Source organism: Diplotaxodon limnothrissa, linkage group LG17 (assembly GCF_057381915.1).
Source record: "Diplotaxodon limnothrissa isolate DT_005_m linkage group LG17, D_limnothrissa_male_GT1.1, whole genome shotgun sequence".
NCBI classification, from domain to species: domain Eukaryota; kingdom Metazoa; phylum Chordata; class Actinopteri; order Cichliformes; family Cichlidae; genus Diplotaxodon; species Diplotaxodon limnothrissa.
In genome coordinates, this window is record NC_140612.1 from 29,511,492 (window position 1) to 29,525,044 (window position 13,553).

Here is a 13,553-nt window from a genome sequence, read left to right on the forward strand (position 1 = left end):
CGTGGCATGTGACTGTGAACATACACTTTGTGTGGATTACCTGTAGCGCGTGTCCGGTGGGGTTCATGCAGAAGCGGAAGGTCTCATTAAAGGACGGCTCACGGTCGTGGCGACAAACCCTGGTCTTCTTCTTGATGATCCTTTTCTGGGTGGCGATATTCACCACGTAGAGCTTCACATAAAGATCTGTGGACAGAAACAAAGCAAAACAAAACAAAGTATGCGATTTCTCTGAGTGTGACTTCTGACATCTGCAGGAAAATGTCTTCCTATAATCATTTGTTTTAGGTATTTTTTAAAAGGTTTATTTAGTTCCGTCCTATTTTTCCACTTAGGATTAGGGATTAAGAACATATATCTTTAATAACTTTTTATTAGTGCAATAAAAATGTGCCTTTTTTTTTCAGTTTCAAGCTTGTAAATAAAGGCTTGATCCTTTCCTTCTGTATCATATTTCAGGATTTAAGCAGATATCTTTTAAATAATTTCCAGTTGTTTCTTGCAACCTGCTTTTAGTTTCACTTCCCTGCTTTCTCGTTACCCTCCTGTGTCCACTTCCCTGATTACCCCTTTGTGTACTAATAGCCATGCCTTCCCTTTATTTTTGCCTCAGCATCTGCTCTCTTTCACAGTGTGGTTCACTTGCATATTTCTGTGATTACTTTGGATTCCCGATGGTTTGTTTTGGACTTTGTGTTCTCTGTATCAGTGCAATAAGATGGCTTTTGTTGCTTCAATCTGCCTTTTTGAGTGTGACTCCCAATTCTTCGAATCCTGACACTGGGTGTCTATAGCGAACACAGCTGCACTGAAAACGATACTTTTATATAACATATAAATAGTTTATATAACTGTCATAACTATAAAGTGTTACCATTATGAAACACCGAGCAAGATTCTGTACTGCAGAGTGACAGTGTATTCTCAGCTGAAATAAAGCCTTTTGTGCAGGTCCCATCTGGTAGCAAATGCAAATCAAGCAAGTGGCCGGCAGCTTGGGTATTAAGGAAGTAAATACTACAAGCAGAGGCAGTGTGGGCAACAATCTGCATTATATCAGCAGAAAGATTCATGTAATTGTGCTATATAACTCCCAACGCATTTATCCAATGTTTCTAAATAATAATGCACAGAGCAATCTTTAAAGGCTAAATAGCATACGATTGTACTCTAATGAAGCTATTTGTATTTTTTTAACACTTTAATTAATTTTCAATTAAAGGGAGTTACATACTGTAATGTATGCTACTACTCGAACTACACAGTTTCTGTCAAATATAACTCATAAATGGCACATCCCACATCTTATTTGCCCAGGCTTATGTGTCATTAGTGAGCCTTTACAGTCTCTTTTTTAGCCTTACATTACTTAAGGGTTAAATGCTCTACGTGAGCTGGGAAACACTTTATTGCAACACCAGTTGTTCTACTGCTATAAAACTGGCAAACATTTGAAGGGAAGCTAGATGCCAGAACGCATATTTGTGTGGGCTTCCCAGCTGTTAAATGCGATATAAATTATGCGTATCATGGAAACTCTCTGTAAATATACTTTTCCTCTCTTTCACCTTCCTCTTCCTAAAACACGATTCTTGACAGAATGGATGACAATAAGTGATATGTCACAACAGCTTACTCAGTTGGTGTACTTTAGCTTGGCATTGGTTCGGTCATGTGCATAGATCAGGTATTTTCAGTTACCAGGCAGGTGATCTGGAGTCTTGAACTTGTAGGTGATGTTACGACACTGAAGAATCTCAAGGACCAGGTGTTCACCTTCCGTCTTCATTTCCTTCTTCAAAGCGATCTTTATCTCTCCCATTACCTGAGTCTTACCTAAATGCATACACACATGAAGCTAAATATGCACTAGTCAAGTTAACCTTATTTATATGGCACATTTTAAAACAACAGAGGTGCTTTCCAGGCACCTTCTAAATGGGTAAAAAAGAAAAAAGTCAAATAAAAGAGCAATAGGATGTATTTACAGTGAACTTCAGCAAACTATTAGACCTCAAGTTAAAAGCTACTGAAAATAGGAAGGGCTTTAGAGCTAATTTAAGAAAATAAGGATGGGTATAAGCTCGATTATTACAATTATTTTAAATGTGGCATCTTTCAAAGTGGACGTACTCTACAGAGCACAAAGTGTGTGAATGCGATGACTAATATCTGACATGGTCTGCGAGCAATCACATTTATTGATTTAACAAGGACAAGGAGAAGTTATGATGAGCCTTGCCTGGCCTCTAGTTGCCTTGGCAACTGAATGGAAGTGGCAGTTGTGAAAGCTGGGTCAACAAGTCCCTGGCAAATGTAGGCTGTGTGTAAGTGCACTTTTATTACCCATGTTGTGGGGACATAAATCTGTTTACACAGTTACATTGTGGGGAAGCAGCTCCTTTCTCAGGACAATAACATAAATCTTTACAATTTAGGATGAAGTCTGGGGTTTAAGGTTGACTATATAGTCATATACAGGCAGGGATTTGGTTAAATCAGTGGATGTAATGTCTTCTGAAGTGATGAAAAGTGAGAAATCCAGTGACACAAAAAGACAGAGCGCAGATGGTGAAACGATAAAAAGATAAAATAAGTCCATTTAAAATTACAGTGTCATAATTACAGTGTGGTATGTCGTAAGCCAAATTACAACATAAGAAGGAGTAAGAAATCATATAATAGACCAATAGAGCTGACTTAAAATTGGATGAGTAACTATTGTGAGCAGTTATAAAATATATACACTCCCCAGCAACTTTGTTAGGTACACCTGTTCAGCTGCTCGCTCATATAAATATCTAATTAGCCAATCACATGGCATCAACTCAGTGCATTTAGCCACATGGCAAACATGGTAAAGGGCAACCCACTGAAGTTGAAACTGAGCATCAAGAATGGAGAAGAAAGGGGATTTATGTGTCTCTGAATGTGGCGTTGTTGGTGCCAGACAGTCTGGTCTGAGTAGTTTAGATCTACTGGGATTTTCAAACACAAACATCTCTAGGATTTATAGAAAATGGCCAGAAAAGGACAAAAATATCCAGTGAGCAGCAATTCTTTGGGAAAAAAAGCTTGTTGATTCCAGAGTTCAGAGGACAATAACCAGACTGCTTTAAGGTGATAGTTAGGGCACCAATAACTCAAACAACGACTTGTGACAACCAAGGTATGCAGAAGAGCATCTTCTCCAAGGTTGGACGTTTGTGTGAAAGCACAAAACATCCAACCTTGAAGGAGATGGGTTACAGCATCAGAAGACCACACCGACTGCCACTCAGCTGCCTGCTAAGAACCGGAAGCTGAGGCTACAATTTGCACACAATTGGACAAAAGATTGGAAAAATATTGCCTAATTTGACTGGTGTGTCTTGATATCTGGCGCAACATTTAGACCGCAGGGTCAGAATCAAGATAAACGTATCGATGTAGTGTGTGCTTATATCAATGGTTCAGGCTGATGTGGTGAAATGGCATAGGGCACTTTTCTTGATACCGTTTGAGCCCATTTAATACCAGGTGAGTCTTATTTAAATGCTACCTGTCAGTAGCTGCCTACCATGTCCAACCCCTTTATGGCACATAACATCAAGGGACTAGTTTAAATGTTGGTCATGCAAACTTTAGGAGCCATTTGCTAATTGCACTCTTAGATAATCCTGTCATGAATGTTGTAATGAATACACCAAAAACACACACAAAAAACATTTACTGTATAACAGATACATGCCCAACCTTCAGTGTCACTGTGTCCCAGTGATGATTTTATCACATCTGTGCCATTTGGGATCTTTCCACTGAGGAAGAGAAAAAAATATATAAATTATTTAAGTGCATAGCATATTACAATGTAGTACAGTATATCTTTAGTACAGCGAGGAATAGTTAAGCAAATTAACATGTTTAAAATGCTAAAATGCCGCTCTTTGTGGGATAAATAAATTGACTCACAATCGGGGCACTTGGAAGATAGCACTGTCCACCTCGTTTGCCTCTGCTTCCTTGTCCAGTAGGCTGTAGGCGCTGCCGCTCAAGCCACTATCTAACGAGGCTGCTGTGACCGGGGCATCTCCTGATTTGTAGGTTGACCGAGCTGTGCATAGATATCACCACACCCATCACGACAAAGACAAAGAAAGAAAAATTGCCCCTTCCCCTCCTCGGTTGGTTCCAATAATTAAAAAAAGAAAAAAAAAACATGGGCCAGGTAGCATTACTTATTTGCAGCAGTGGAAATCTGCTATAAAACTTGAAAAGTTTTTGCTAAAGTCAAAGAGAAAGCTACTTTAAAGCACACAGGACTGGATCGCAATGAATAGCACACAAACACTGAAAGCACATGGACAGACATCTTTCTCTCGGCAAAGACAAGACAGTAAAAAGTCACATTTAAAATTTAAAACTTAAAACGCACACATAGAACCAGAGCGATATCACATGTATATGTTTATGCAGACTAAACAAGAGACACGAAGACTCCACTGACATCGTTAGTCGTCTACATGAAATAAGAATCGCGTTCCGATTCCTCAAGTTTAAGTGAAACTGCCTCAGTGTGCTTCAGTTTCATATTTTCGGGACTTTAAAGAATGTTTACGACTGTCTCTTTATAATCTTTTTAACTGTTTAATGCAGGATATTTTAGATGATTTTCAATGTTTTAGCTTTTTTGCTCTCAAACTGCTGATCAGGCAGTGTGATAAGAGTATGAATGAAGTAAGATGCGTGGATGCGGTGCACGAGAGGATCCATGCCGACACGTTTTTCTTTCAAGCCACTCGACACGGCATCAATGCCGGATTGCGAAAAAGCTCACTAATAACAGTTTAATGATGCAGCAGATGTGGCAGTGGCAAAGTGTTAACATTCAATGACTCATCTCACAGTTTTGGATATTGACTTCCTGGTATTAGTGAACTGTGTCGGTGGCCTTCAAGAAAAGTGTGTGCCGTGTGTGCATGAATCTGTGGTGATGTGGCTGAGTGCAACTTTCTCTCTATCTTCCTGTCTCTTTTATGAATATTCCCCTCTTTCTTTCTGCAGGTGTGCGTTAGTAGTACTGCATCCTCTCTTTCTCTCACTCTCTCTTTCTCTCCTTGCTCCATCTGTGCTTCAGTCACACGACAGAGAGGAGACTCTTGGGCAAACTCTCACCTCCGGTGCTCTGCGGCCTCTCTTCTGACACGGCTTTCCTGAGGGTCAGGTGTCTGCCGTCTGCTCTGCTCCCTTTGGCCGACACAATCGATGGCAGGGCAGGCAGCCAGTCAGACTGGGCTCTCTGAATGGTGAGCACGCCCACTACGCTGTGTCTCTGGTGCCTCAGTGAGAGGCGGCCTCTTTGGCCTGGATGAGTTTAGTTTCACAGGCACGATGTCAAGGGGTCAACGCCGGGAAACAAAGGTCATGGTGTTGGAATTCAAATTAGAAGGAGGGAGGAGCGAGATGGAGATTCAGAGAGCGGTTTATCTTCATCATGGCAACCAGCTTGACTGTCAATCACATGCAGCCACAGTGTGCAGTGCCCCTCCCACATCACTATTGGGTGGGGCGTGCAGCATCTACTGAGGTGCATCGTGGGTCCGGTAGTTGTTTAAACAGAAAAAAAAGGGTTGGGAGGGTGGGTGTAGCGGACTGCATGCACAGCCATCTCGGTGGAGGAGCTTCAGAAAAGCTGGTCGTTGTTTGTTAACAAAAAAGGAAATTATACAGAACTCAAAAAATAAAAATAAATAATAATAATAATAAAATCAAAGTAAAAATCCAAATAGGTAAATGATATAAGGGAGGGGACTGCAACTGTCTTCGGTTTTAAAGTCGGATCAGTTAAATGAAATGATTTAAGTTCTAGCAGGCAGCAAAAGTCATTTTCTGAATTCTGAAGAATTATTTTCCTGATGAACTGTCCTCTGTTACGAAACTGTTTTATCAGTAATCTTTCATCATTAGAGCGAGCTGCTCTGACATTATCGCCAAGCTCGTTTGAACATCTTGTGCAAATCTGCTTTTTTCTGTTTCATTTATTTACTACTGTTTACACTGTCATCTTAAAATTAAAAGCTAATGTCAGTCAAAACGAAAGCTAATATTTAAGTTTAACTCCATTAAAGTACATTTAAGCCTCTTTATTACATATTTTTTAACACTAATAGGATTTTAAATAGTTAGAACTGGATACTTATTAGCTAGCATTATGCGTATTTGGAAGGAGGTCAAAATAAGTAAGGGTCAAAGACAGTGTGCTACCTTACAGGTGAGGTGCTGGCTGCTGACACTTGTGAATACATACAGAAGAGAAGCCATGAAAGGTTGACACACTGTGGATACAATGCTGAAGAGAACCAGAGAGTGTGAGGAGTGAGGGGAAACTAAGTAAGGAAAAGGAAATAAAGGAACGGGAAAAAAAAAAAACTCAACAAAAGGTAGAACAGATGAGTGCGAGGAGGCCATGCTGCGTAGGCTTTATTTGCGTCTTGGTTTACTTGGTTGGAGGCGTTGTGGCGGCTGCTGCTGTGACTGCTGTTGGGCATCGCCCGTTGCTACGGCAGCGCCTCCTCTGCTTCCATTGAGGCTTTCCTGATGGTGCTGTCGTGCTGCGCTTTTGCTGGAGCGTGAAGCGCCGTGTGAGCGAGAGTGTTGGCTGTGTCCGTGGCTGTGGCTTTGGCTCTGGCCCTCGGACGGGGAAGGCTTCGATGTGCCAGGGCTACTGTGAGATTTCTCGATAGAGGGCACCTGTGTGTCTAAAACAACCAGATTCACCAAATTACCAAAAAAAAGGCTACCTTTTGCTTTTCTTAGTGGTTGTCACCTGTTGCGCACCACTCACAACGAGCTGAGTTGCTGGCTAGTGAGATACTGAATCTAGCCAGTGTGTCTTATAGTCTATCGTGCTCATTAAATTTGATGTTACTTTGAGGTTATTTTTTAACTAGCATTCAAAGCCTTCCACGGCCATGTTGCCCTCTGTGTTAGGAGAAAGATAGAGGGAAGCTAAGGCAAGGCCTCTAAGCAGGGTGACATCATGGCAACCAAGAAAACAGACCACGAGAAAGCAAAAAGCATGAAGCAAAAGCTAGAATGGGTGCAAAAATGACTAGAGGAAGGTGGCGGTAATAAAGGAGACAAGACTGTAAAGAGAAAATGGACAGAGGTAGAGGTAGAAATAGAGAGAGCAGTGACAGGAAGAAAGCAAAAAAGAGAAAGAAAGGGATAAAGAAGAACAGACTACAGAGACGAGGAAACAGCAGAGAAGCAGCAGAGTGTTGTTAGGGGAAGATGGTGATTAATTCGAGGTGAGGGGAATACATCGTGTCCTACCCTTGGCCGGATCTGGAAAGATCCCATGGCTTCGACTCTTGATGACAGATGATTTTGGGGAATCCTGATTATCATGCGAGGAACCAGTGGTTTTAGGGGAGGAGTGCTGTGAGGAGGGTTTAGAAGAACTGTGACGACCCTGGCCTGAGTGCGAGCGTCTGTGGTGGTCCCCCTCGCTCTGCTCCTTGAGAGGGAGCCACCGCGGGATGTTGTCCAGCTGGGCAGTGTTGGACAGATCAATAAGCACCTACAAGCAAATAGAAGTTATAGAAAACCTTTATGGATTCATATATGTATAAAATATAATATCAAAGGAGCTTACCTCCCCCAAGAAATCATTAGAGGAGCCCTTGTCATAGTCCCACACGCTCACCTCCAAAGTCTTCTTCTTAAGCTAAAATGTACACACAGTTGAAGAGTTCATAAAAAAGTTTCAAGTTTAAAGCTAAAGTTAAAGCAGTTTCACGCCTTCAAGCAGCCGAAAAACGAATAGAAACGGCGACAGAAGTTGGCAGTTTTGCTGTGATTGATACAGGCTCACTGAATCTAAAATGGGATCTAAACAGATATAATAAATCTCAGCGATACATCCATCTGCTCCGCTGAAAACCAGTGGCAACGATGACAGGTTGGCACAGAAGCAGTAAAAAAAAAAGCAATATATTGTGCTGCAGTTTTTTGTTATTTTCAATCTGGAAATTAATCAGTTGAGGGCTTTCTTATTTGTCCATTCATATATGAACTATTACAGAGTTATAGAAAAATGCCATTAAAAAAAAACAGCGTAAGATAACAATAACATTTTTGAGTGTCTGAGCTCATAGTGTCGGTTCACATGTTGCTTGAGTCTATAGCTATACTAGTGGTTTTGTTACTCTGTACTTTGGCAGGGCATGCTAACAAGCTCATGATGAAGACACCTCCAGCTTATGATGTTATCATGCTGATGCAATTGTGTTTGCTTAGAAAAAACCCTAAAACATTTAAACAAAGCAAAATATTAGCATTAAGACAGTAATATCAATACCATGCGTGAATAATAGACTGTATATAAAAGAGGCACCGCCACCCAACCATTTAGAGTATAAAGAGCAGCATGTAAGGAAGCAATATATGTTGATTGTATTTTCTTTCTAATTATATCTGGATGTGAGAGTAAAGAGCAAAGTTATCAGCTAATGTTAGCAAGCTTGGTTAGCAGGTTGCATACAGTTAAAAAAAATGGTACAGATACTGTATATGTGCACTGCAAAGACACAGAATCAAAGCTGGGAGACAAAAGTTTTGGAAACATTGTTGGTATGATTAATCCCAATTACACAAAGTGAGTCATATTACTGTATTTGTCAGATAATTAAATTAATAATTCTCCAAAAAGCACCAACACCACAGTACAGTGAGGCCCAGCTCAGTGGCTCAAACTAGGCTCAAACTGTTTTAGTGTAATCAAGTGTCTCTGACCACACAGTACCTGTTCCAGGTGGATGTTCTTATAGATGACAGTTTGGTTCCACTCAGGGTTGATAGTCTTGCCTGCGTGTTTGGTCTTCCTCTTGTTTTCAGCACTGGGGGGAACACATCACAGCAACACACACTTGGTCAACGACATGTATGCAAATAACATGCGTGTCAGTGAACCTACGCATTGCAGGGAGCAGAAGATACTGGAGTAGGGCACAATGTCACAGTAGAGGGAAAAGAATGAATGTGATGCACATTGTTTGGATGGTAACAATGTATGGGCCTATGTGCATGGATAGCAGGGTATGATGTCAGGGTGTGCTGCAAAAAAGTCCATTTCAATGCCCATCAAGTCATTTAGTTTCACAGAATTTTTATGCATTGAAAGAACAAATGTTTCAGGTCTCCAGTAAGAAGAAAAGCACCAATAGTCCCAATGACAAAAACAAATGTAATGACCGTATACCAAATGTTTTTTTTTTACCTATTCTGAGTTAAGATATTTCACATGAAAAAGTTATGCTGGGCATCAATAAATGACTTGTTGACATGGATATTTTTGCAGTGTGTAGGGTTTGAGTTCAGACTGTAGCATATGAGTAAGTTTGGAAGAGTTAGGTTGGAAAAGACAGGGACAATCTACTCTATACTGGACAACAATGGTATGAATTGGCCGTAGGGCAAAATAATAGTGTACACTGGATGTGGATGCAGGGCACTGAGGGTACATTATGATGTCAGGGCACAATGTAGGATATTACTGAGGGATTTTAATAACAAAACAGGGTCAAAATCTAGGGTATTGGGGCCGATGTTAGGGTTTCAAATTACGATGGTTAGAAAGGAAAAACAGACCATCTACCAGAAAAAGACAACAGTTAACTCTGAAAACAACACAGGGGACTACTAGTTTATATGTAGTAAGGAAAACAGATGGTAAAATAATAATATCTGGGGCATCCAAAGAGAGTATCATGAAATAATGGATACTAAGGGAAATATATTCAGGTTGAAGGGAGTTAGTAGGACTGAACTAAGTGACTTTTATCAATAAACTTCCAGAGAGAAATTAACCTTGCTCTTTTTTTGCCTTAACCAAAGTGACAACTAATTATCAACCAAAACAGAACCAAAGTGCCAAAGTGGGCAAGTCACATACCTGGCATTCTGGACAACCATGACCTGACTGAGGGGGTCCAGCATGCATTAAATATAGAGAACAACATACAGAAACAATAGTCAGAGGGAGGGTGGGGGGCGGGTCAAAAAGTGTCTGTGGACTGTGAGGGGAGATTGAGTCTACACTTAGCTTAGGTTTAGCGTGTGATTTGTCAAGTGTGCCTTTTAGAAAGGGGCATGAACAGGAAGCTGCGGTCTGCTGCAGTGGTGGATAGAAATTTTGCTATAGTGTGTACATGACTGCATGTATGTGTGCTGAGAGGACTCCCAGGTCACGTGACAGATCTTGTGGCAACCGGAGTGGAGATCTGTCACTCATGAGCCAGATCGCGCAGTCTGATTTATTTCTTAAAGTTTCTGCTGCAAGAGCTGAAGGCTCAACATTTGTTTTACGTAAAACAAAATAAAACCCACTGTTTTTTTTCTGGCTTCTCAGTATTGAGACGCTGTCCCACGTAGTTGCCAGAAGACCTGCGATGCAACTGAAAAGCCTCTCTATGGATTGCAGCTGGCATTGATAGCTGTGAGATTCCATGTATACACACACAGGGTATACACGAGTATGTGCACACATGCCTTTAAGTGTGCATGTTTCCATAACCACTTTAAAGTGGCCGTAGGGCTTGTGGCTGCCATTCTCTCAGTTTCTTTAGCATAGCCCCAAACCCGTTCATAACTCACAGTGGCATCGGTGCATGAGTCAACCCGAAGGCGTGTGAGAGTGGCAGCTAAAAACCCCACAGCTATACAGTATATTATTACTTTTATCTGAAATGATCCCTGGAAAAAAACAAAAAACACTCTCTCGAGGGACCTCATCTCATGCCGAAGAGAAGGTGGGAGAGTCAATTGCATTACAGTGCAATCACAGCGGGAAAGGGAGCAGTAGACTTAAGCAGGAGTCTGGATTGTATTGCAAGTAAATATGAGAGCTATTGATTTTGACTGCACTCACACCTACAGTGGAACACACATCAACAGGGGCAACTCAAGTGCCTCATTATATTTACATAATGTTTATGCCATTCGGGAGCAAAAGAAATGGGCTGCTGAGTTTTGGACTTATACTATGTCAAAATAAAAGACGACCTTATGCATAGTAGCACATGGAGTTCATATCAGAAACATCCATGTGTTGCACATTGAATGATGTCATGATAAGCCAAAATCAATTGTACATCGATTTTAAAATGAATGGAAACTAAGTTACTGCTTAACAGACTGGCTGTCTGTGTAGCCTAGATGGGAAAAAAGATCTTAGCTAGAATGCTGCTACTGCTTCTGAAAATCTGTATACTTAATTACTTGTTCTAGCTCTGAAATCCTTAACATGTGCTTTCAGTCTAAACACTACTAACTCACCCTCTCCCTGGCAGGAGATACACTTTAACGAATGGATCGGAGTAGCCATTGTTATCCCGCGGGGCAAGGTTTCTGGCCTGCAGGACGTGAACTATCAAGTTGCCAAGCTGCTTGTCATAGTGGATTTGAAGCTGCAAAAAGAAACACAACTGAATTACAATAGATTCGGCTGCATTTTAGTCTTGCATCTATCTAATTTTAGCAAAAATAACATCCATCTACTCAGATTCTATACTCTTAGAATTAAATCTACACAGATTACAGATTTACAGTAATAGTTTTGTGTCACAAACCTGTATCTCTCCAGATACAGGGTGGGGTTGGCTCTTTGTTCCCTCTGCAATCTGTAAAAGATGAAAACAACATGGTGAAACAGACAAAAGTGTAGGTGGAACTTTTGTGTGTACTGGTAGCTGATTATAAGGTGGTGTACAGTACTTTATGCTGCACTTTAGGCTAAACTGTGAAGTCTCCAAATCATAGAATCTGTGCATCTGTTTCAGGGATCCCTTCAGATAATTGACATCCTTTAAAAAAGACATATACTGTTACCTAATTTTAACTAATAAATAATTATATTATACACATCTTAAATTCATATTGAGTTAGAGGTAGATATATCTCTTATGAAATCAAAGACAACTACTAGCAAACGTTAAAACAAAGTTTAGAAGAGCTCTTCAGAAACTCTCTGCAGACAGAGGCATAGCTTCAAAATAAACTTTCCCAGAAACTCAATATTGCAATCTTAATGGTGCTTACAGTGCAGCCAGGACTGCTATAGTCAAAAGAAGACCATGTACTTCCATCTCCATGGATTTACATGAGTAGAGCAAGCATCAATATCAAAGGTTGTGACACAGAGTCAGAAACAGCAAAGGAGAAAAGGAGGAGCTGGGGCGAAGGTTGGTTGCAAAGCAGCTTGCAGCTTTGCAGCAACTGTGGGTAAGCTAAAAAAGCCTGTGTGAATAGCATGTTCTACGGTATCTGTGGATTGTGGCTGGGGTTGACATGTTTGCTTGGCTGCCTAAAACGTAAAGAATGTGATTGATAGCGTGCCTCTAAACTCGCCTTGCTGCTGTGACGTTTCTTGCTGACTGAGGGGGATCCTGGCTGACCGGGGCTGGAGGTTGCTGAAGTGGTGGCAGGCAGGCTGGAGGAGGAGGTGGACAGTGGAGCCTGCTGCTGTGACACTTTCTGCAGCTCGGCCGCTAGCTGTTTGGGATCAACACCTGGAGATCTGGGAGGTCTGTCACCTAGAAAGTTAACATGAGTTAACTATGAGTACAGATCATCATCGCTGCACATAACAAACCAAAGGATCTTGACAATGATCTGTCTAGGGACCAAATGAATCATCACTATGGCTCTTAACCCAATTCACTTCCAAGTCAAATTCAATGGAAAAGAAAAGTGAATATTAAAGTGCCACAATAGAGACAGCTCTGTGAAAACAATCGCATGTTTCCAGAACTGTTCTGTGTAACAGACTGAGGAACTAGGCCACAGAAAAAAAAAACATGGCTCAACTTGAGAGAAAAAAGAGAGCTGAAGATAAAAAGAAGAAGAATATGAGAAGAGCATCTGAAAATAACAAGAGACAAAAGTTAATAGGGAAAAATTGAGGACAGAGGAACAGGAGTGAGGAGGAATCAGTGGAATCAGTTCCAGTTGAAATTATAATAAAAATAATTAGGTAACAACTTACCTTTGCTGTGCTCCTGGAAATCTAGGTGCTGGGAACCCTCAGACTCTGCCAACATGTTGAGATCCCTGTTGGAAAAATTACATTTCATACATTTCTGAAAAGTGAAACTAAAGGAATTAAATGACAAGGAAAAAAGACAAAAAAAAGGTACCAGAAAAGCCACAAAAACATCACAGAAATGGAGAAAAAAATGATGTGACAATAGTTAATTAAAAAACAGGACAGCAAAGCTAGTGATTAAGACTAGCTTTTAAATATTAGACATTAAAGTCATGAAGAGGTTAAAATGATCCATCTTAAATATAAAGAAAAGAAAAGACAAGAATGACATTATGGCGGGTTGAACAGAGTGCACAAGAGAAAGATTGCAAGTGACACAGGTTATACTCACAGTCTGACACACACTTCTGCCTCATTACACGGCTGTCCAACGAGCCCTTGTACCTCTTCATAGGTTTTCCCCGTCAAAAGAACACCATTCCACTCCAGGACCTGCATTCCTATATACGTTTTGCACACCCAGAAGAGC

At 40.8% G+C, this 13,553-nt stretch overlaps 1 protein-coding gene across 2 annotated transcripts in view; it reads right to left on the minus strand.

Annotated features, from left to right (window-relative positions):
- The window catches only part of pcloa (piccolo presynaptic cytomatrix protein a), a 60,771-nt gene that overhangs the window by 194 nt on the left and 47,024 nt on the right, over positions 1 to 13,553 (minus strand). Inside the window, exons 13-27 of one of the 2 annotated variants that reach the window (XM_085376821.1) lie at positions 13,416 to 13,524; positions 13,025 to 13,089; positions 12,388 to 12,572; positions 11,610 to 11,660; positions 11,317 to 11,447; positions 9,935 to 9,961; positions 8,786 to 8,879; positions 7,637 to 7,708; positions 7,315 to 7,561; positions 6,480 to 6,737; positions 5,155 to 5,343; positions 3,952 to 4,093; positions 3,736 to 3,797; positions 1,702 to 1,836; positions 41 to 186 (exon numbers count right to left, since the gene is read on the minus strand). In XM_085376821.1, coding sequence (XP_085232947.1) covers positions 41 to 186; positions 1,702 to 1,836; positions 3,736 to 3,797; positions 3,952 to 4,093; positions 5,155 to 5,343; positions 6,480 to 6,737; positions 7,315 to 7,561; positions 7,637 to 7,708; positions 8,786 to 8,879; positions 9,935 to 9,961; positions 11,317 to 11,447; positions 11,610 to 11,660; positions 12,388 to 12,572; positions 13,025 to 13,089; positions 13,416 to 13,524 — 1,913 coding nt within the window. The remainder of the gene's footprint in view (positions 1 to 40; positions 187 to 1,701; positions 1,837 to 3,735; positions 3,798 to 3,951; positions 4,094 to 5,154; positions 5,344 to 6,479; positions 6,738 to 7,314; positions 7,562 to 7,636; positions 7,709 to 8,785; positions 8,880 to 9,934; positions 9,962 to 11,316; positions 11,448 to 11,609; positions 11,661 to 12,387; positions 12,573 to 13,024; positions 13,090 to 13,415; positions 13,525 to 13,553) is intronic. The other variant, XM_085376822.1, reaches the window with a different exon arrangement.